At 41.0% G+C, this 24,022-nt stretch overlaps 1 protein-coding gene across 4 annotated transcripts; it reads right to left on the bottom strand.

Moving 5' to 3' along the window:
- Positions 1–41: 41 nt before the first annotated feature.
- arid1aa (AT rich interactive domain 1Aa (SWI-like)) lies at positions 42–23,454 on the bottom strand. Of its 4 annotated transcripts, none has more exons than XM_048152728.1 (20): positions 22,208–23,454; positions 15,409–15,606; positions 13,227–13,856; positions 12,297–12,407; positions 8,799–9,006; positions 8,524–8,613; positions 8,231–8,404; positions 7,205–7,529; positions 6,905–7,053; positions 6,679–6,782; positions 6,357–6,566; positions 6,049–6,253; positions 5,431–5,563; positions 5,188–5,351; positions 4,888–5,029; positions 4,663–4,785; positions 4,476–4,572; positions 3,527–4,364; positions 3,303–3,433; positions 42–3,220 (listed from the first exon to the last, which is right to left on the bottom strand). In XM_048152728.1, exons 1-20 carry the CDS (start codon positions 23,105–23,107, stop codon positions 1,304–1,306), a joined length of 6,849 nt encoding a protein of 2,282 aa, XP_048008685.1. In that variant the 5' UTR covers positions 23,108–23,454; the 3' UTR covers positions 42–1,303. The 4 variants fall into 4 exon arrangements, with proteins under 4 accessions (XP_048008685.1, XP_048008687.1, XP_048008686.1 ...); XM_048152730.1 differs by having other exon boundaries at positions 5,188–5,345; XM_048152729.1 differs by having other exon boundaries at positions 6,357–6,563.
- Between the last annotated feature and the right edge of the window lie 568 nt (positions 23,455–24,022).

Below are 24,022 nucleotides of genomic sequence, written 5' to 3'. Positions count from 1 at the left end.
AAATAAAATAAAACATCTAAATGAAAATAATCACAAACATCTTACCAAGATTTAATGTACATTTATTCTTACCACGTGGAACATATAGTATAAAGATTTCATAGTGAATAAATGATATTCATTGAGCCAAAAAGGGAAAAACAAGGAATTTACATTAAGCTACATAGTCTGAAATACAAATATGCAGAATTCATATCACTGGAGAAAAAAATATCTCAACTGTGTTTCTTCATCTAGAGTTATTTTGTTGTACCAGGAGATGAAATTAAAATATTTCAGTTGTTTGCTGCACTATGGAGTAACCGTGGAGGCCAAAAGATGGTTCAGTTTATATACCTAGGGATTTTGATGCAATTAACCCAACTTGAGTGTCCGCTCTTATTCTTCATAGATAAAAAGGGATAAGCAAGAGAGTGTGTGAAAGATAGAGGGAGAGAAAGAGAAAAGGAGGTCTAAATGTACAACATCTTATATACAGTACAGCCTCAGCTGCATCTTAAGTTGAAAACCAGTCCTAGAAGGTGATTTCTTTATAGGGGTCAATTCATACAATCAAGGGTTAAAGAGAATTGGTCAGGGTGTTGTACGTCCTTGATACTTTGGGGGTTATTCTCCTCACCAGCAAACTAATGGTTTAAAAACTGTTTAAAAATGGAGCTGACTGAGCCAACATTTTCCCAATGTGGAACAGTGCAGTACGTTTGCAGTATGTTTACAGTTGTGGAGTACTGTACAGAAAATGACAACTCATTTCTGCTGTACACGCATCCAGAAAAGTTGACCGTGTAGCATCAAAATACAACCACCAAACAATGAAGAGTCTACCTGTCGATGTGAACAAGAGCTGTGTATTATTTGCACCCTCTTGGAGAGAACAAAGGAACAATTAACCCCAAAACTCACTGTAAACAAGACAGCAACTTTGGTAAATAGTTTGTTTTTCAAGCTATTTATTTTATTCATTTATTTATTTTATTATAAAAAGTTCTTTCACCTCAGACAAGGACACAAAAGTTGGGGTCCCTGTCCATGTCATCTAGTTGGCATCAGTGTTACAGTTTGTGTCAGTGTGTTGAGGTTCTGGTTCATGATCCACAGCAAATTCGTGACAACCTTCCCAAAGTGAGACATGGAGAAAAGGGGGGCCAGTGGGTGTAATATGAAAGGGCTTGCATAAATTAAAAAAAACAAAACAAGAAACAGTCAATTTTCTCTGCTTTCAATCCCCACTCGCAAATGGGGAGGACAGGCAAGGGGGAAGTATGAAAACCAGAGAAGGTGGAGCCATAGCTCCGCACAGCTGTCATGACTGGCCTATCAAAAAGAGTACATCACAGATGACATGGGACACCAATGAGTTCATGAGTGGGGAGACAGAAAGGTCCAGTAGCCGTGATTCATAGAGCGTAAACTCAGAGTGGTTCTCCTCCACTTTAGCGAGGGCGAGCAGAGCTCGAGCAGCCCGCCGCATCATGTCCACACTTGTTGGCTCAAAGTGTGACCCCTGCATGTGCAGTAAGGAACCTTGGCTCTGCTGGAACTGTGTAGCCGCTAAGCTGTCCTCCAAGAAGCCCAATAGATTCCCTACACTGGCCTTCTGTACCGCAATGGCACGGGCCGCCAGGCTGTCACCCTGTGCAAGATTGGCCAGCAGCACGACCGCCATCTCCCGACAAACGGGCACCTTTCGCTCTCCAACTAGACGCACAAGGTTCCCAAACAGCTTCTCTAATCTACTAAAAGGTGGCGTCGCCAGAATGAGGTCCACATTGTTGTCCTGAATGCTGAGCTTACAGAGGGTCTCCAGGACTAGTCTCTGGGGGGACAAGGCGCCATTAAGCCCGAGACTAGGGAAGGGGTCTTGGGCTTCGGCTGAAGGACAAACGGCCCAATGGAGCAAGCCATCCAGCAGAGGCAGGCAGATGCTCTCAGTGTAGACTGAGAAGTCAAGCTGGCCTGAGATGTTGGCAAGAGTGACTAAGCAATTTTCCCGCAGTAGCTCCAGACAGTCCCACCACCATTCGTCTTTCTTGCTACCAAGACTCTCATCCACCTCTTCTTCTTTCTCATAGGTTAAAGGTGCCTGCTTTCGCTCTGGATGCAGATGGTGGAGAAGCAACAAGCGGCCCAGCAATAACAACAGCCCTGGGTGCTTGGACATCTCTGAGTCATTGCCCGGGACGAACGAGAGGCTGCGGACGATGTTGGAGACACAAATGCAGCGACGGGCAAGGGAATCTTGCCAGTCTGAGAGCGTGACGAGAGGAGCCTCATCCTTGCTGTGTGGCTCATCCTCTAAAATGGCAATGGAGTGCTGACCCTGTAATGATGGGCTTGGAGGTGCTGGCCTAATGTTTTCTGGAGTTGTCACCTCTGATACTTTCTTCTCTTGATCTTTGTCTACGTGTGATGTCCCCTCAGAGGCAGTTTCTAAGCAGACAGCAGGTCTGTCCTCCCTCAAATCTGAAATTCCGTTGGTCACTTTCTCAGTGGATGACTCTGGAGAAGGCTGCCGATCCACTTCTTTTCGGTGCTCTTCACTGGATGAGGGCAGTGAAGGTGCCTGGCTGTCCTTCTGAGCTCCTCTCTTTCTGTCTGGGACCTGGGCAGGAAGATGCTTCCGTTGGTGCAACAGGTCCATCTTGCTTTCAAAGTGTGTCTGGATGTGTTCTGTTGTATCACCTCCACCGATACTCCAGTGCAGAAGGCCACTGTCAAATTCCTGCAATCGGCCAAGCTTGTTCGAGCAGTCCACCACAAATGGATCCTTCTTTCTTACAATCTTCAAGGGAAGCTTATCAAACTTGCTAGCCTGTTTGGGCTTCTCTTGAGTCACAGCCAACTCGAGACATGGTGGCTCTGAAGTCTTGGGTTCTGCAGATGACTCTCCTTCAATCCCTTGGCAATCTTCTTTCTTCACAGAGTCTTCAAGCGTCCTTGGTTTTTCTTCCTGTTTTATCTGGAGCGGTGCTGAATGTTGTTCTTGATGTTTTGACCTGTGCATTTCTTCTCCTTCATCTTCCTCCTCTGTTTCTCCATCTTCCTCCATGCCCTCCACCAATACCTCATCTTCCACAGTGTTTTCATCTTTTTTGAGCACGCTGGGATCCAACAGAGCTCTTTGTCCTGGATCACCAACTTCATATTCCCTCAGAATCCCAAAGATCTCAATGAGGCAACGGCGGAAATATTCAACGATTAGTTCCAGGAAACCAGGGAGCTTCAAAAGAAGACAATAGTGTTATTTAGATTAACACTTAAGTAATGGCAAATATTTTTGTCATTACCCCAAAATGACTCACCTGTATAAGGTTGAAATTTGAAATACTGTTGTCATCATATAACAAGATGTTGATGGTGTCTAAAGCCCATGTGCTCTCTGCCAACAGTCCTGATTTAAGGGACATCATGACTCTCCATGCTTCTGGAGTGCCTACAAAAGTTGTATATAGTTATCTTTCCATATCTCACAGGTCTAAGCCAAATATATGATTGTAATTCACTACAACAAATAATGAACTCTTACCAATTTCTTTCATGGTAAGACGCCTGCGTGATTTGAGAACTGGTGGCGTAGCCTCTATGGAACCTGGAGGGAAGGATAGGTCTCTTCTCATCATTGGAGGCTGTACTGAGGGAGGTACAATGTGAGATGCAGGGACTGGAGGTCCCACCTTCTGCATTTTGATATTGCTAGGCATGTAGGGTGATTTGCTGGGGGAAGTCCTACTTTCCATGGGGCGAGGCATGGGTGTGGGGCTTGAAACCTGTGGAATGTGGTTTTGCATGGTTTGAGGAGACTGGTAGTTGGACTGCAAGGGTCTACTCATTGGTGGACCTGCACCACCAGGGCCATATGGGGGTTGTCGTGGCCCAGGCCACTGCCCATCATGATTCATGCGTGGTTCAGACGACATCATGTCTTCAGATCGGTTCATTGCATGGTAGCTAGGTCCCTGGCCAGGACCAGCAGGAGGTCCTTGACGGTTAGGGTAACTGGGGTAGCCCATATCACTTCGGCCCTGCCACATGCCACCTTGAGGACCGTCAGGACCAGACTGCATTGGACTGCCCATCATTTGAGGTGGCATGGAACCCTGGGAGTTTGGGCCCGTCCCTGCTTGCATCCGATCTCTTCCAAAGGGGAAAGGGAACTGATTCTGAGGACCAGGTGGACGGCGCTCAGAACCAGGGTAAGAACTGTTATACTGGTTAAACATTTCCTGCTGACCACTTGAGGGACCACTAGGGGGAGCCTGTGGTGGTGGCTGTGGCTGCTGAGCGTTGTATGGCCCACTGAACATCTCACCATCATGATGCCGTTTAGCTGGTGGGTAGCTGCCATCACCTGGCCTTTTGTAGTTCTAAATGCAAACAAATTACATTTAAAATGTATGGCAAGGCTTTCAGTAACATTTATTCATTTATTCATTATACCAACGTCAAATAGACTCATTCTATGACTGCTTTCCTACCAATTGTTGTTGCGGGTACATTCCAGGCTGCTGATTCGGATAGGTGCCACCAGGAGGCGCACCCTGCCCAGGATACTGATTACTATAGGACTCATGTCTGCACAAGCACCATACGTAAGAGAGATCAGTAAAAAGATATAGCAGAAATACAAATACAATCTCCATAAAAACAGAGTAGTCGACTAACCGCTGTTGCTGTGGAGGGTAACGATTTGGTGAGTACATCCCAGATTCAGCACTGGAAGGCATTATATTTGGCTGTGGCACTCCAGGCCCCATGCTGCCATCTGTGCCCATCCCTGACTCTGGTCTACACAATGCAGGAGAGGTTAGAAGTTATTGCATCATATACATAACACCAATAAAAGAAAAAGGATGAGTTTATATCCAAAACAGTAAAGATTTAGTATACCTTCTGTCATAACCGGGGCCATATGGATACTGGTGTCGCTGGCCCATAGGCATGTTTCCCATAGGGCCTTGTGGTCCCCTGTTGCACTGATCACTGAGACTGCTGTTGGGACCCTGCCCACCAGATATGAACTGTTCTCCAACTAGGACCACAAGCACACAGCTCATTATACCATGTAGCTTACCATGAACTATAATGGCTCATGACACTATTATAAAATATGAACTGTTATACATAAGAACAAGGTGTACAGGACAAATTATGTTACAGAAATACAAAAATACAACAAACAATACAAACCTTTACGCATACCACTGAAGTGGTCTTTATTGGGTTCATAGGGTCCCATGCGAACAGGCATCTCTGGGGTGCTCATGCCTGACTGGTAGCCAGAGTTGGGGGTCATAGTGCTTCTCCGTGAGAAGTCGCTATCAGCAAATGGATCTTGCAAGTTCACACTGCTCCTAAGAAACAGGGCAGGTAAGGAGCAGTTCACAGTCAAATGACAAAGTCAGTAGCACAAGACAAACAAGCAAAACTCACCTGCCACTTGGCATTGGGGGCATCTGGCTGTGTGGGGTGGAGGCAGGAGTAGGGGGCTTCAAGTCTCCACTTTCCGCCATGGAGCTGCTGGTGGACTGTGGTGTCTGGGGCCCCTGGAGAGAGCCAGATCCAGCTGTGCCATGCAAAAAAAGTACTTCTATATTTACATGCAAGTACTACAACACCAATAGTACTACAAGCCAAATTCTTGGCCAAGATAAAGTGTCACGAAATGCCCCCGTTTCTCACAAATGCTCAGAGTCATACTCTTCAATCTGCAATCATGTTGACATCTCAAAAAACGTGTTTTAGGGTTTTATGACACTTAAAAAGATATAATTTATGACTCCTGCAACCCAGTCGTTAGTGATTATGCATATATACATGAGTTCAAATAAAGAGCTTAAATTGCACCTGCAATATTAATTGATGAACTTATAATGGTGCTGCTTAAATAACAGTAATTTTTTTAAACTAAAAAAAATTAAGCAACACATTTATATAATAACCTTCCTTCCTTCATTTCGAACAGGGGTTTTGTTGCGGCAGTTTAATTCAGATTTACCTGTACTTGCTTCAATACATGGCATGATACAAATCCAAGTTGCAAGCACTCACCTGGGGAGGGAGGCTGAATTTTGGCCTGGTTCTTTTTGCTATCTCCAGACATAATGTCAGGTGGTGGGTCTTCTCCACGCTCAATCTTACATTCAAAAGCATACAGACATTGGATGTACTGCTTTTTCAGAGAGCTGGCGGCACTGCTGGAGGTCCCCACGTTCAGATTTGTGGCCAGCTCCCTCCATTTTTTGTTCTTATTAACCTGTAATTACAAGGATGCCAAAGCATATAAGCAAACACCCTTGAGAGAAAATGAGTTGAGACCTTAAACATTATCTAAATGTGTATGGACAGCTTGGATATACCTGTGTAAGACCTCCAATCTCCTTGACGGACATGTAGAGGCGGAAGAGATCAAGGGGCTTACGACCCACAGCTGGCAGGTTACTCATGCCCATGGCCTTTTCCTCTATGAAAGCCAAGTAACGGTCTACCCACATCTTTCTTTCTGGCTCTGGGCCTAGCTCATACAACCGAGTGATCTTCTCATTGGTTGTTGTGGAGGAACTTGACTTCTAGGCAGAAGCATTTATATAGAAGGAATTACACATGAGGTGCAACAAAGCGTGACTGAATTCTGCTATAAAGGCATTATCTAAATATCTACCATCTAAATGTTAAGCAAACCTTGGATTTTGATTCAGTCTTGGGTGTACCCTCAACTTTGTTATTCATTTTCTGGGCTTGGTTAATTTTCCCATCCATACCAAAGTCCGGACCAGGGGACATGCCTAGGAGAGAAACATGTTAATCATGATTTTGACCTGGCACAAGATTTGACTTTACAAATAAAGTGCTTTAATTTCAGCTAGGTTATATAGTATACAAAAAGAAACATTTGTTATGATCTTACCACTAGTGTTGTTAGACATGTTACCACCCATGGGGTAGGGAGAACCCTGGGTGTTCATCATCCCAGGCATGTTGTTCATAGAGGGGCCATACGGAGGTCCTGAGCCCATCATACCAGGACCAGGAGACATATTGGGGTAACCTGGTAGTCTATGAGGCAAAACGTAACATTTCACTTCAAATGGGCTCACTGCCACCATTTTATTTTACACAAAGCAAGAAAAAATAATAATCAGACATTTAAAATGTGTACTTGTTAATAATATTGTGCAACTTCAGTTGAAATTCATTTCTTGTGTACCTGTTGTGTATCGAGTTGGCGGGTCCATGCTGCATTGCTGCTGCATCCTGCGGCTTTCTGTTGAGGCCTGGAGGTGGGCACATCCCCGTTCCCACTTGAGGGGGCATGTTACCCATATTAGGGCCCATACTGGGACTCATGTTGGGACCCATGTTGGGGCCAAAGGGACGTGCACCCATCTGGCCATGAGGCATCCTCCCAGAAGCCATGCCTGCAAACAGTGGCCCTCCTCCTTGCCCAGACATAGGATTCATGGATCCGCCCATGCCAGGGCCTGGGTAACTGGCATTAGGCATGCCACTATAACCAGGCTGCCTGGGGTAACCTGAAGAGGAAGATGGAAAGTTGTAATCTGATAAAGGGTTGTGTAGAAACAGCGTACTTAAATTTGTTGTAAAATATATGCATGCATGGAAATGCAAAACAAACATAATGCTATATTAATAATAGTTTTACAATGACAGAAAAGCCAGTTAATTTCATAAACAGCATATTGCTTATGCTATCTTTTTGTAGAGAAAAACTAATGGATTTAATAAGAAATCTAATCCAGGATAACATTTTCTGCAATGAAACAAAAAGTCTGAAAACCACAACAACAGTATTAGCAGTTTAGTCAATTAAAAGTCAGCATTGGCCAAATGTGGTGGGGTATGGATGCCTCATTGGTGGGTTTTTGAAGAGACTTCCAGGCCCTTGAGTGTTTTAGCAGCATGTAGCAGTGCTGTAACCCACAGTCACTGTAGCTGCTCAACTGACGTGAGCCATGCTACGTCAACTCCCTTTTTTTCACCAATGCTAAAAATAACCACACTGTGATCCACTGGTCGCACAAAGAGAAAAAGAGTAAGAGTGAGAAGGATTTGGAGGGACAGCAAGAAGAGGAAGAAAGAGAAGGACTAAAATAAAAGTCCATATCTGCACCTCCACTACAATCGCTTCTCTTAAAATAAGATCCTTTTTTTAAATGAGCATTTTTCTTAATTTTTCTAGATGATGTGATTTGTTTAGCAACAAGTCACTTACCTTGTGGCCCATATTGACCACCACCCTGAGGCGCATAGTTCGCTACAGAGTTGTTCTGTTGATAAGGAACCATTCCAGCATGCACCTGGCCTCCAGATGACTGACGAGGAGACAAAGCAGAACTAGACTGTGGAGACCCATAGGGAGCCATCTGAGGGTTTCTCTGCATATATCCTGTGCAGACAACAAGATTGATGAATTGATACAATAAATAAAAAGTGGGCCTGAAAATGGAAAAAAAAAAAAATTCCTGTCCTGTCATTGTTAAGTAGAACTTATATAGACTGTGTTACCTCTCTCTTGTCCCATGACAGGTTGATTCATCGAAGGGTGCATGATCCCATCAGACTGTCCACTTGAAGGGCGGGGAGGCATCTGGTTCCCTACAAATGAGAAATGCACAAATTGAGATTAAAAAAATAGGGGGTAAAAAATGGTTGCAAATGGTACTACGGAAATACATTTCATATTTAATTTTGGTAAATATTCCAAATCATCTGCATGATGACTCAAAGTGGTACTAACACATTTTAGGATTTCGAAATAATTTAAGGTTCACTAGCCCTACCTGGCATCGTGACAGGAGACAGCGGCCCAGAGCGAGATGCTGAGGCGCTGGCAGGCGAGCCCACCGGGGGAGAGGTGTGGGGGGAGAAGGGCGACTGTGCTGGATTGCTCTGTTCTCCTTGACTGCTAGATACTCCAGATGTGCTGACTCCAGGACTCAGAGCGCCCTCCGTACCAGTAGGTAGGTCATCGATAGAACCGGATAGGTCCTAAGCAAATAGAACCGTAAAGGTCAGAAAATCAAAGATTAAAGCCCTGATATAACAGAAGTCGAAAAAAAATCTTTTCTTTCATGTTGTGATGTACAGTACTGTGCAAAAGTCTTAGGCATGGTAGTATTTTCACCCCAAAAAATGGATTTAAGCCAGTTATTTATATATTTTGCTGTAGTGTGTCAGTAGGAAATATCAGTTTACATTTCCAAACATTTAATTTGCCATTAAAGGTGCCCTAGATTATGTTTTTAAAAGATGTAATATAAGTCTAAGGTGTCCCCTGAATGTGTCTGAAGTTTCAGCTCAAAATACCCCCTAGATTTTTTTTTATAAATTTTTTTAACTGCCTATTTTGGGGCATCATTATAAACGCGCCGATTTTATGCTGCGGCCCCTTTAAATCCCGTGCTCTCCGCCCACAGAGCTCGCGCTTGCCTTAAACAGTGCCTTAAAGTTTACACAGCTAATATAACCCTCAAAATGGATCTTTACAAAGTGTTTGTCATGCATGCGGCATGCATGCCTCGGATTATGTGAGTATTGTATACTGTTATATTGTTTACTTCTGATTTTGAATGAGTTTGATAGTGCTCCGTGGCTAACGGCTAATGCTACACTGTTAGGGAAATTTATAAAGAATGAAGTTGTGTTTATGCATTATACAGACTGCAAGTGTTTAAAAATGAAAATAGCGACGGCTCTCTTGTCTCCGTGAATACAGTAATAACCGATGGTAACTTTAACCACATTTAACAGTACATTACCAACATGCTAATGAAACATTTAGAAAGACAGTTTACAAATATCACTAAAAATATCATGTTATCATGGATCATGTCAGTTATTATTGCTCCATCTGCCATTTTTTGCTATTGTTCTTGCTTGCTTACCTAGTCTGATGATTTGGTTGTGCACATCCAGACGTTAATACTGGCTGCCCTTGTCTAATGCCTTTTATAATGTTGGAAACGTGGGCTGGCATATGCAAATATTGGGGGCGTACACCCCGACTGTTACGTAACAGTCGGTGTTATGTTGAGATTTGCCTGTTCTTCTGAGGTCTTTTAAACAAATGAGATTTATACAAGGAGGAGGAAACAATGGAGTTTGAGACTCACTGTATGTCATTTCCATGTACTGAACTCTTGTTATTTAACTATGCCAAGATAAATTCAATTTTTCATTCGAGGGCACCTTTAAATTGTAATAATCCTAATAATTGAGATTTTTGTATGCACAAGGAGTCTGACAACAGCCGGTATGTTCCACACGGAGATCAGATCTCACCATCATCAAGTCTGTCTGGGATTACATGAAGAAACAGAAAAACCCGAGACAGACTTAATTCAGAAGAAATGCGGCAACGTCTCCAATACGCCTGAAGGATCCTACCTGCAAAGCTACCTGAAAAACTATGCGCAAGTGTACCTAGGAAAAAAGCTGTTTTAAACGCAAAGGGTGGTCACACCAAATATTGATTTGATTTAGTTAATAGAAGTTAACTAATAAATAAAATCTATTTATGACAATATTTTTTAAAGCATCCTCACTTCATAGTATTTTTACACAAGTGCCTAAAACTTTTTATAGTACTGTAGCATTGGATGTAGGTTTCTTCAAGCGTACTGGAGACGTTTCTGCAGTTTTTCTGGATTTAGTCTGTCTCAGGTTTTTCTGTTTCTTCATGTAATCCCAGATGGACTCGATGATGGTGAGATCAGATCTCCGTGTGGAGTATACCGGCTGTTGTCAGACTCCTTGTGCATACAAAGATCTCACTGGATTACTACAATTAATGGCAAAAGGAATGTTTGGAAATGTAAACTGACATTTCCTACTGACACACTACAGCAAAAGATATAAATACCTGGCTTAAAACTATTTTTTGGGGTGAAAATACTAACGTGCACAAGACTTTTGCACAGTACTGTACATCCGAGAGAAACAGACTATTGAAAAAAAAAAAAAAGAAAGAAAAAAGTAGTGTGGGGGGTTTTGTGGAACAGTTTTTGATTGGATGGAGGCCGATCAGAATGCAAGCTTGCAGCTGATTGTAAGAAAGGGGCGGACTAAATGATTGGAGAAATCTGGCATATCACCAGTGTGTCATTTCGCAGGAAGATCAAGAATTACAAGCAACAAAATAAAACAAAAAAAAACATGAGCATGGATGAATCTTTCACAATTAGATCAATGACAGGCTTTTATAAAACTTAAAACCATTTCATGCAGAGTTCAAAATCACTGCTTTACAGTTTAAATTCCCTTAGAAAGACAAAACACAAAATGTAAAAGAAAAAACAAACACAAAAAGACTCAGCTGGTGTTATCATTTGGTATTTCAGCATTTCTGCTAGGACTTTAAAAATGAAGCTGTCAGCCATTATCTTCAGCTTTCACAGATTTTAAAGATCTCTAAAAAAATAAATCCACATTCAGCAGCACAAGAACTTGCAGCCTCTGGATAACTTTTGTTGCTTAATTGTTAGGCCAAGGCAAGATATATTTTCTGTACTGAAAATTAGCCCAAGGACTCACAAAAATAAAGAAAAAAGAAAAAGAATCATCGTCTTAAAAAAACAAAAACAAATCAGCAGCACAATAGCAAATTTAATTATACCACAAAACTTTTCTTCTTCAGAATAAATCTCCCTGTGACAGCTTCTTCCACCCTGCAACAATGAACTCTGGCACACTTTTTTTTTTCTCTCTCTGGGACACACACATGCTCAAGTGCTCTCGTACACATACAATCACACAGCCAGAGGCTGCTGGCCTTATTTATCTCATCTGGGAGGGGGGGGGGGGGGGGGGGGGGGTGAGATCACAGCGTCCCTGAGGTTGCCATGGCTACGGCTGTCGGCTGCACGTGTGCTGAGTCAGCGCAGCTGGGTGTCTCTCCATGTGTCCTTTTCAGACACCGTCTCACAGGTCATAACACACACTCAAATGCAATTATATCTCGAAGACAGAGAAGCAGAATTCACATGGAGAGTACAAAAAAGGGACAGAGAGAACCGACGGCATATATTTCCGTGACAGACCATATGAAATTCTCCATTTAGCAACAACCCCAAAGGTCCTACATAATCACTCCTGAGCTAAGGCTGAATTACGCTCACATCTTCAAGCTAATTACTCAGAACAAAAAGTCAACATAAAATGGAACGCTTTGACTGAAACAACTTGATTGTGCATTTGTGAATCCGTCAAATTCACAATGCATCTTTAAATGCGTCTGGACGCAGTCAACAGCTTGTGCGAAATGAAAGCGTCAGACTCACTGGTAGACTGGAGGGTCTGCCCTGCATGTCCTCTGTGCTGCTCTTCGATGCCAAAGGCGGGCCGGAGGTTGGAGCGCTGGACTGGGAGCTAAATGACTCCTGGGAAATCTCCTGTGGGGGAAAAAGCCATCCCAGGTCAGTCGATATAGGTATCTAGGCCAGTGGACGCATGCATAGATGCTTTTGCTTACAGATATCATGGGTCAGTTTAGGTCAGTCTCACAGTTAATAATAAAAGTTTCTGTTTTTGTACTTAAGAATAACCAGTAACAACACCACTTTTATTACAGTACAAGTCTGTGAATGTGGTGGCACTGTAAAATAAAATGCATTCCAGATTTTTAAATAAATGCAAAAGCAGTCATCCAATTTAGTTCAAACACACATAGTGAATATTAACATGCAATTCACATCCCACCTTTACATTTGCATACATTCACAAATAAACATGGTATATAGGTTGACAAAACATTATACGGTTGATTTACACTTGAAAAGGTATTTGACAGATACATTGTCAACACTTTACAATAAGGTTACATTTGTTTATTTGTGTATTATAAATGAACAATGAACAACCATTTTCAATTTTCAAAACATTTTTACGGCATTTATTAATTATTCTTAATTCATATTCATTCATAATACATTATAAAGAAAATATAGACTACCATTCAAAGATTTTCTTTCAGCATTTTTGAAAGTAGTCTCTCTCTGCAAGGCTGCATTTATCTTATACAGTAAAAGCAGTAATATTGTAAAAAAGTATTTCACAATTTAAAATAACTGTTTTCTATTTTAAAATGTAATTTATTCCTGTGAAAAAAAAAAACTGAAGAGTGTGGTAATGGCTGCTGAAAATTCAGCGTTTTTTCACTTTCTCATTTTCATCCACCACTTGGATAAAAAAAATCAGAAAGCTTAAGTTACCTGAGGAGGAGGAGGAAATCGCTGATACGGTGATTGTTGCTGCTGCTGCTGTTGTTGTTGTGGGGGATTCTGGGAGTATGACGTGGGCTGTCCCTGTGGCATCTGTCCGTGTCCCGCGGGCTGCTGAGAAGCAGGTGTAGGCGTCTGCGGTGGCTGCTGTGATGATGGTGGTGGCGGCTGCTGCTGTTGCTGCTGCTGGGGGCCTTGGCTGGGCGGGTAGCTGGGCTGGGCCTGGGATGCAGGAGGAGCCTGGGAGCTCACCTGCTGTGAGGGCTGGGACTGAGGCACCTGTTGCTGTGGATAGGGAGACTGGCTAGACTGGGATGCTGCCGAGGACTGCGAGTACGGGGACTGGGATGGGCCTGGCGAGGGGCCGGGCATTTGCCCCTGAGTTTGCTGGGGCATGTGGGGTTGTTGGTAAGGAGGGCCAGCCTGTCCATGTGGGCCAGATGACTGGGCAGCATGAGGTTGCTGTGAATAAGGTGCCTGGCCTCCTGGTTGCCCAGAGGATGGCTGGGGGTACGGCGACTGCTGCTGTCCGGAGTGAGGCCCCTGACCGTGCTGGCCATAATAAGGCTGCTGCCCCTGCTGCACGTAACCCCCTGGTCCCTGCTGTCCGTATGATGGCATCTGTGAAAACAAGTAGGATGGCACCAAAGATCATTAGACTCGTGGCATTTCCTACACTGATTCACATCATGCGGGTAAATAGACTAAAAAAGAAACAATTCCTTTCACATGCTAAAGACAAGGTTCCCACTCCTTTTGTCAAATGAATTTGCAAAACTGATGCTTTTATTCCTGTTAATTACTGTAAAGCTGCTTTGAAGCAATCTGTATTGTATTTTGTGCTATAAAAGTAAACTTGACTTGAATTTCCATTATTTTTCCAGTTGTTCTTGATTAAAAGGATTAAAAGATTTAAATTGCTTCATTAAAAAAAAAAAAAAAAAAAAAAAAAAAATGTCATCAGTAAGACCAAAAATGTACTTCGATGTAGCAAAACAGAATAACTCAAAAAAATTTAACACACACCATAAGGAAAATGGATATTTCCACCTCAGAAATTTCCATGACTCTTTCAGGGGAATTAAAACTGGGAAATCAGTTTTAAAATTCCTTGATATTGTTAATATGAGTTTACATGAACACATATCAAAATAGGGACAGAGTTTATTGCTAAAGAAACAAGATCAGATGGGATTTATTTATAACCTCTACATAATGAGCCTAACAACATTTTATCCTTTGTATTCCCTAAATAATAAGGAATAATTTGGTTGTTTTACCAGGCAGAAAGTGTGACCTTGTCTGACATCACATTTGTAATTATTTATTAAGGCTAGGAATGGCTAGAGAGCCAATGATACCTGGGACACAGTGTTGTCCAAACAAAATTGTCAAGTTTTGTAACACCAAAAACCAGCTAAGAACTAAATTACTTCAAATTAAGAATATAATCATTCTTAATCTCTTTTTTTTCCCCCTCACAAGATCATGCATTCTGTGAGTTAGACACTGTTGTGTGGTACTTTGTGCATAACCACATTTGACAGCAATATTGAATTTATGTTACCAAACATATCAAGAGCGAAGTAATTTAGAATTATGGGTTAGGGTCCAAGATAATGATGGTTTGATTGTAACATCACATCCTGAATGTTTAATAATAAATTCTAAAGATGTGTCTACATGTACATGCATCAGAGAGGTAATATTCCTTTTATTATTTGACTGCAATTTCATTTTACACTATTAGCAAACTGAAAATGTTTTACCTTGAACCTTATTTCTTTGAAAACAGACAGAACATAGAGTGCCTGTGTAACTATGCTGCTGAGCTAACTTTAAGAGCTTAAAAGGCATGCTTGCGAAATTACATATCGATACCAGTGCATCGAAATCACAATCGAAGAACACTGAAAAACAATCCAGTATTTTACCCCAACATCTATTTCTTATCCAAATGAGAGTGCGCATTGCAGTATGTTACAAAATATGCATTACTAGTTTCACAACACTTACAATTTCCAGTATATTCTCATTTAATTGCAAGTGTAAAGCACATGAAGCAAAAATAGTATCAACGGGGGGAAAAAAACAGTATAAACGGCGTAACATACGCCATCCCTGAAAGCCAAGTCAAAGTGTGAACCCTAAAACACTGAGAAAGAGCAATGACCTGTTGGCCGTACTGCATACGTCCTTGCATGCCCATAGGGTATCTCTGTGGGCCAGGGGGCCCATAGCCCTGGCCTGGGTAAGCAGGGCCCTGCTGGGGCCCTGAAGGAGGCCCTTGATGGGGCTGCTGGGAGTAAGGCCCACCTGACCCATACGGCTGACCGCGCATTTTCCCCATTTGATCCATGGAGCCTGGAGTCTGTGAAACGAAAGTAACAAAGAGGTTTGAGCAAAGGTAACTCACAGATAATGACAGAAAAGTAAAAACTCAGTTTTACACAAAGACATTTACAAAGCTTTCAAAAACTCAAGGACATATTTTCCAAAACCATAAAATCAAACTATTATACTGTACTACTGCACTCCCACACTTGAGAATTTGATTTTAAAAAGCCAGGGTGGAAATGAAAGAATAGCAAGGACAGAATGAAAATGCAAGAAACCACAAGAGAAGAAGAGAGAGAACAGCCAGAGGGGGAAACGATAGTGGAAAAAGGAGAAGGAAAAAGAGAGACAGCAAATAACCCTCTGCTGCCGATTCCCACGGTTATTAACCTGACCGTTACCTTGCTCAGCCTTAGTTAAGGAAGTCAACAGTGCTATATATAACTCATTTCAAATGGAGGGCAGTCTGCCGAATATTTAACACATCCCAGCTGTAGCTCTGCTTGAGCCTCGGCCAAGCCAGCTTTTCCTTTTTTCGGAAAAGACGGCAATCTTGGCACCGAATGAATGACACAGGGCTTAATGACATGGAGAAGTCCAGCTTGACTTGCAATGAGATGAGTGCTGGTGCATAAAAGTCCAGAATGAGGGGTCATGTAAATATTGGAGTTGGAATTGCAGCCATGTTTTTGTAAACTAGCAATTATTGAGAACAAAACAACTGCATAGACGGGGATGAACTAGGGATGGGCGGTATATTGACTCGAGTTTGTACAATATTATTTATTTATTTATTTATATATATATTCCGTTTATATCGATATACAGTAGTTGAATAAAAGCCTAAATTCAATCTGTTCATCATATAAAGCGATCGTGTCTGAAAATTTGGACTAAAATTTGGACTACTACGACCTCTATAAACTTTTGTAGTGTCAAAGTTGCAATTGTGTAGGCTGTCTATGGAGGGACAAAAAGCTCTCAGATTTCATCAAAAAGATTGTCATTCTCGTTCCGAAGATGAACGAAAGTCTTACGGGTTTGGAACGACATGAGGGTGAGAAATTAAATGACAGAATTTGCATTTTTGGGTGAACTAACCCTTAGAGGGCTTCAAAATAACTTGTAAGATATAGTTAACGCATGTAGTTTATTGCAGCCTGACCCGTCAGATGCTCTGACAGATACTTGTGCTGTTTAATGCGTTTGAAATGTGGTGTTTTTCCTTACTGCGTACATTTCACAGGTATATTCTCCATCTGTAAATGTTAGAAAGTCTTGCAAATTTTTCCACTTTACAGTCAGGAGTGGACTTGGACTATTGCAATGGGGTAATCAAATGTAGACTAATACAATAATTATAAGCTCAGATGAGTAAATGTGTGTTCGTCTTACCATTTTATATTTAGTATGTGCTTTTGATTTTATTTTTAATTTGGTTTTTAACTTCTGCTTTACTCTGTTTTTAGATTGTAATGTTGTTACAATGTTAGAATATAATGTGACAATATATATAGCACAGCCTACATTGTTGCGTTCACTATATTTGTTTTCATAGCCTTCGATATGCGCAGGAAGTGAAACAACTTTTTTTTTTAATATTTTTATCCAAATAGAAAGTAGAAGAAAATACCAAAATATATACTGTATAAATCACCATTCAGAGATATACAGAGATATGATTTTTTTGGCCATATCGCCCAGCCCTAGGATAAACAACAAAATACAGCCAGTTTCCAACATCTATTCCTGCTAAATGTAATTGCAGCAACTTAAAATAGTTTTTCACAAAGACAATTTGACTGATTCAAACAAACAAACAGATTTTGCCTTCGAAAAGCTGAACTTCATTCCACGAGAGCAATGACCATTAATTGCATGTACATTTTATTGTGTCCTCACAACATTTGTTATTTTTACTACATGTGTATTTAACATTTTTTAAAATAATAACAAATGAATGTTAATTAAATTAACATCCTTATGACTGAATAGAGGCTGTAACAGTGAGTTCATAGTCCTGTTCTCTTGCAGGTTAAAAATAAATTTCATTTAAATACCTGTGTTACATTCAATTATAGTATTTCATACTAGCAATACTTACACTTGAACAATTACTTGCCATACTTGAGAGAACAAAAATCAATCACATCAGGAGCATATGCAGTTCATAATTCTCCCTGTACATTCACAAAAAAACAATCAGAAGCATGAAATATTAAGCATACATTCATCCATAATGTCTTGTTTCATGGTGTTAAATCTATCCAACATGAAAAATGAAATCCTAAAGGTCAGCTTAATATGATCATAAAGCAGCCAAATAAATCCTCCTCACCAGTGCTCACCAACAGTATTTGATATCTAAATACAGCATAAAATACAGTTCAAAGTTTGGGGTCAATAAGATTTGTTTAATTCAGCAAGGATGCATTAAATTGTTCAAGAGTGACAGTAAAGACACATATTATACAGGATTTCTATATAAATGTTATGTTCTTTTTTGATTTCTGAAGAATCATGTGACACTGAAGACTGAAGTAATGATGCTGAAAATTCAGCTTTGCTGCATACCACAGGAATAAAGTACATTTTAATTATATTAAAACAGGTGACCAAATAAATTCAGCCTTGGTGAACACTTCTTTCAAAAACCTTATTAACCCCAAGCTTTTGCACAGTAATGTATACCATATTATGCCATGTAATGCGGTAGGGTGATAGACTGGATATACACAATAATAAATTAAGCAACTTTGTGAATATGGTGATGATTATAATAAGCTTTTTATCTGGCCATTCAGTTTCCTAAAGAGTAGAGTCATTAACAGTTTCATGATCCTTTTTGCAACTCCAAGGATGAGAGTTATAAAAGATATTTTATAAATGTCTCTGATCCTAAATTTATGCATTAAACATCATCAAACGGTTGAAAAATCAAGATATAATAAGTTTAGCTCAGATCGCCCAGATACAATACATTGCGTTTTTAAAATTTCAAAATTTCTCTTGAATATCATGCTGCTGGTACAATTGTGACACCACATTAAACATCAGGTGATAATCACTACGATAATAAAACACTCAAGTTCATTAGGCAACGTATCAATCATTGTAATATTAATGTGATCTTTTGGCGTAATTATATTGTAATTTCAGTTCAGAAGATAGATGAGCAACGTAACTGTAGTGCACTATGAGTGTAGTTGCACTGATTCATATTACATTCGAGTCTCACACTGTGGTATCACAAAGCCCTTCTTTCCATCTTTGTATCTGATGACCCAGAATATATAAAAACAAACAATGATTTTATGACAAATGACAAATGACACATTTATGCATATGCTGACAAAGAAGTGGTACTGTGACAATTATGAAATGCAAATGTTGATATGAAGTGTTAAACTGATGGAAGCAAAACTAGGAACCAAATCGACAACAGTAATATTCAGCGAACACTTTTAAATGATCCTTTCTTCAGTCTCTTTTATTTTGCTTTTAAATATATATATTTTTTCTAGTGAATTCAAGTCAGATTGTGTAAAAATGGATGGCACAATCGCCTTGTTTGTTCTTCACAGATGGGCACTGACTCAAACATGACCAAAGCTTAAACATCATCACTGAATGACACAACATGAAAAATAAATAGACAAGAAAGTACACCGTGTTGTCCTATTAAATTTGGACCAGTGAAACCTCAACTAGGAAGGAAGCATGTCTAATATCTAAGAGGCTTGTTTTGAATTTGGCTTGAGTTCAAACCTTGAAAGAAGGTCTACTCTACGGCTGTAAACGCTCTAAAGTGTGAAATGACTGAGGGCAAGCTGCTCTTGACATTTTCCAGTGTCCGAATGGAAAAATAAAATAAATAAAAGCAGCACATGGCTAATCTGCATAAGATAAAATGAGGGCTCCCTTGGCAGGAGAGGCTGCTGGACGGGCGCTGTGATTGGCCACGGGGGGGATGGGGTGGACACTAGAAAACTTACAGATCAACTGAAGGCAGGACGGCATTCAGAAGCTGCAGTAAGCATAACTCTGACTCTATAATGTCTTACTGACTCTCAAACAGAGTTCAAAGCTACATCAAAATCAATCAATCAAGCAAATATAATTAACCAAGACGTTCTGTGCAAATTGTAAAAGACCTACACTACTGTTTGATGTCAGTATGAATTTTTTTAATTAATACTTTTATTCTGCAAGGAATACATTTTTTTTTATCATCAAAGAACAAAAAAAAGTAGCATGGTTTCCACAAAAATATTAAGCAGCACAACTTTGATAATTATAAGAATTATTTCTTGAGCAGCAAATTGATTTCTGAAGTATCGTGCCATACTGAAGACTGGAGTAATGATGCTGAAAATTCAGCTTTGCTATCACAAGAATAAATTACATTTTAAAATATATAATATTTGATCAAATAAATGCATAACAGATATCTTTCAAAAACCTTTGTTTTAAATACCAACCCCAAACTTTTTAACAGTAGTGTATGATCTAGGTTTTAGTTAGTGTGGTTGCTCACACATCACATGGTTTGAAAACCATTTCCATCATGATACCTGAAATATTTTGGCCCATTTACAGTTACTGTGGAAATTAAACCATTAAACAGATCTTCATTGTCAGTAACTTAAACTCCACTTTGACAAGATCTTGTCTAATAACTAGACATTTTCCAATTAAAAAAAGTGAGCAATACCATAGTGAGATCCTAATATTGTTAACAAAAAGCATAGCTAATGCTCAGATTAATAAGGAAGTTAAAAAGGTAGGAAAATAGGTCACAGGTTCTAAATATTTCATATTGTTACTTCCAATTAATTTTCTTTAATGAAGAAAATTAAGAAACTCTGGGCATTATGAGTAAAAAAAAAATAAAATAAATAACTTGCAAACCACCCTTATCAGATGCACATGTAGCCTCAACTTAGTATGAGAAACTAGGTTAACTGTGGTAAACTGATGTAATTCAACCTTGAAATTGCACTTAAAAGTATTTGGACGCATCCAAGACAAACAATCATGATAGGGACCACATGAACAAGATTTTAGCATGCAGTGAATGACCAGACAGGAAATGGTGCACAACATCATACTGTAAACAACTGGCATGAATTAAAGAGAATTCAGAAAGGTTTTCTAGCTCAATATCTAACAGGCTAGAGAAATAAGACTATTAAAGTGTCTTCAATAATCTAAACTTCAAAAACGCACTAAAGCTTCCCAGTCGGTGAGTGACAAAGTTTGAATTACAATTTGCTGACATTTTTAAATACGGGTTTTGAAAATAAATAAATAAATCTTGGTCTAACACACCATCACAACAGATATGAGCACCAAGATTTGCAAAAATTTAAATTACTGTTTATATTATCATCTTCTCCCAATCAAGAAATATTCATGAGAATTGACATGCATCCTTTTTATATATGCATTCTATACATAAGCTCTTATACATGTGTGTGTGTGTGTATATATATATATATATATATATATATATATATATATATATATATATATATATATATATATATATATATATATATTGTATAAAAGTTTATAAAACATTAAGTGACAGCATGCTGTTAAAAGTGTTAGTGTCTGAAAACAACCCAACTTACTAAATTAATAAAATCCTTACTTCCTGACATGTAGTATATTCGCCTTAAATGTAAGCATCACATTAATTTCACATATACATTACATTACTGAAAGACTGAGGGAGGTGAGGAACATGAGCTAATCAGCAAGTGTTTCAGTTACATCATATGCAATTATAAATGGCCAAGAGCACAGGATGCAGAGCCAATCAGATCTCAGCGAGCATGTCAACCCAAGACCAACTGTCTCCTGCCTTTGACAGGAGGACTTTACCTCCACAATTCAAATCCCACTGCAAACCAATCTGCACTTACTCAAATCACTGGGCTTGTGTTTACAAACTGCGCGCACAGAGACCAACGTTCATCTGAGTCTACGCTTTAAAACTAAAGCTTTTCCTCATCGAATGTACTAGTAACGTCATTTTAAAGTGCGTTTAAACACATTTTAGACCAAAATAAGGTTAATTAGCTTATGTTTGTCGACCATAGAAGTGTAACACGTACGTATCGGTTTACACAACACGGGTTTTTCCACATGAAATATCTGCTGATTTTATGTTAATCGTCCTCCTAATTAACATCAGAACTGACGAACAACACGCCAATCGGCTACATCTAGCATGTTAGATAAATATACAGAACAATAAAAGCATATAAAACACAGAAAGGCCTAAGAGGGAAAAGCTAAATGCGTTTAAGCCTCCTCGATGGAGAAGCAGCCTGCGCTAAATACGCATTTTCAACCAGAGATCTGCCTTCAACTCAACCAATAATAGCCAACAGTTTTCAACTTACAACACACGTCCAGCCAAGAACCTAGCGACTATTCGCAAGTTTCGTTATTTAAACTAAATATAAACAGTTAAATGATGAGCTGCTGTGGAAAACCAAGGAGGCAGCCATTTTATAGAGTCTCTAGCTCAGACAATAGCTAGCACAGTGCGTTTCAACCACTCATATGACTTGAGCAAAGCCAGAGAGATGCAGTTTTAAAAGGCATTAGGGTTGTAATTTTACCTGGTTTCTACCCAGGGGCTGTCCGGTACTTCCAGGACTCATGGGTGGCGGGTGATGGGTCCTTTGTTGCCAACCCGGATGGCCCCCACCATACTGCCCGCTGCTGCTGCCTATATCTGCTGGTCCCTTAGCCCCGTCCTGGCTGTTGTAGTCGCTCGGTGGGTAATTCGGGTAGCCCCGGGCACCGCTCGGGGAGGTGAGAAGCTGGTTGAGAGTCGGGGTGGATGTTGGCTGCGGGTTTCCCATGTTATACCGCTGATTGCTGTAAGATGCAGCCGCTGCTGGCTGCTGCTGCTTGGCTGACTGCCCCCCTACCGCCTGAGCTTGAGGAGCGCTGCGCGGAGAGTTCATGCCGTAGCCCTGGCCCGGGTACGGGCTTCGGTTCCCGAACGGACTGTAGTTGTTGTACTGGTGGTTCGGGAAGCCGTGATCATGGGAGTTGGGTTGATAGGGGTCCATCATGCTGCTCGACAGCGCGCCTGGCCCCGCTGCAGCTGCCATGCCAGGGCTTTGTTGTCCGCCATGTTGATGAAAAGGGGCCCGGCCGTAGTGCTGCGCGTAGCTATAGGAAGCTGACTGAAACCCGGGCGCGTGATGGTGTACCATCCCAGGGTGGTTGTTCCCCTCCGGTCCGGTGGTCTCATTTTGATTATTGTTCACTCTCGACGGATTCCCGTTGCCGTTCTTCATCTCCGACTCCCCTCCTCCCCCAGCATTTCCCACATCGGCCCGGTCCTGCAGTTCCCCGCGTGCCGGAGATCCGCTCTCTAGTCCCGGTTCCTTATTTTCCTGCTGCTTCTCCCCCGGTACCGACTCCTCCTTTGGGTCTCGATCCGGTTTTTTCAGCTCGGAAGGCGGGCTGGTGTTGAGAGAGGTAGCGCTGGCGACCTGAGCGGCCATGATCCCCCCCCTCTCCCTCTCGGCGAGTCGGTCACAATCAAACGCGAAACATTGAATGTAAATACAATAGTTTTACAACAATTTACCCGTGTCCCGACTCATCCCCACCCCTTACGCCGGACCGAATCCGGACTCCACCGTCGGCCCCGTTTTTTAGACTCTCTCGCACCGAGTTCCCGGGAAATGAAATTTAACCGACACGGAATTTGTGGGGGTTCTGTTGCAGAAGTAGACTACAGCCGAGGAACGGATCACACCAGCACGAGGCTCACTTAGATACAGCCATTTTACCGAGGTGCGCTGAGACCAGTAAAATACGGCTTGGACTTTCTTCGGAGTGCGGAATGGATTCGGAGAAGGGGGGCTGGTGGGGTGGAGTGGAGTGGGGAGGGGGGTGGTGTTAAATTGACGTTGCATAACGGCAAGGTTGAAAACGGCTCCTCGAACAGATTTTGGTGGGAAAACTGTGGCAGTAGTGAACTGAATGAAACCGTATAGCCAGGCATTACTATTGCATTGGCTGTATGCATTCTCCCCATGAAGTAAGCTTGTCTTTCTGGTTTGCTCTATTAAATACCAAAGCCTGCAGACACACACGAAAGAGAAAATGCTTCACATGTCTTTTGAGGTTGTCAAAGACTGTGTGTCTTGTGTTTTGGCACAAATTCATCCGTCACTTGGTAGAAGCTGGTCAAAATATGCATATATGACAACATCATCATCATAATCATAAAAAATAAACTATGAAAGATAAATGTAAATACACTCCAGGTGGCATTACATACAGATAACTGGGTGTGTGCATTGAAAATTATTTGCAAGTTAGGTTAATAATTTCCATATTGTACAGCCATACAGTACATGTTAGTGTTACAACATTTAATTTATCACTGGAAGTAAAAACTGGGTTCTGAA

This window comes from Megalobrama amblycephala, linkage group LG13 (genome assembly GCF_018812025.1).
Source record: "Megalobrama amblycephala isolate DHTTF-2021 linkage group LG13, ASM1881202v1, whole genome shotgun sequence".
Classification (NCBI taxonomy): Eukaryota; Metazoa; Chordata; class Actinopteri; order Cypriniformes; family Xenocyprididae; genus Megalobrama; species Megalobrama amblycephala.
This window is presented reverse-complemented; position numbering and strand designations above follow the sequence as displayed.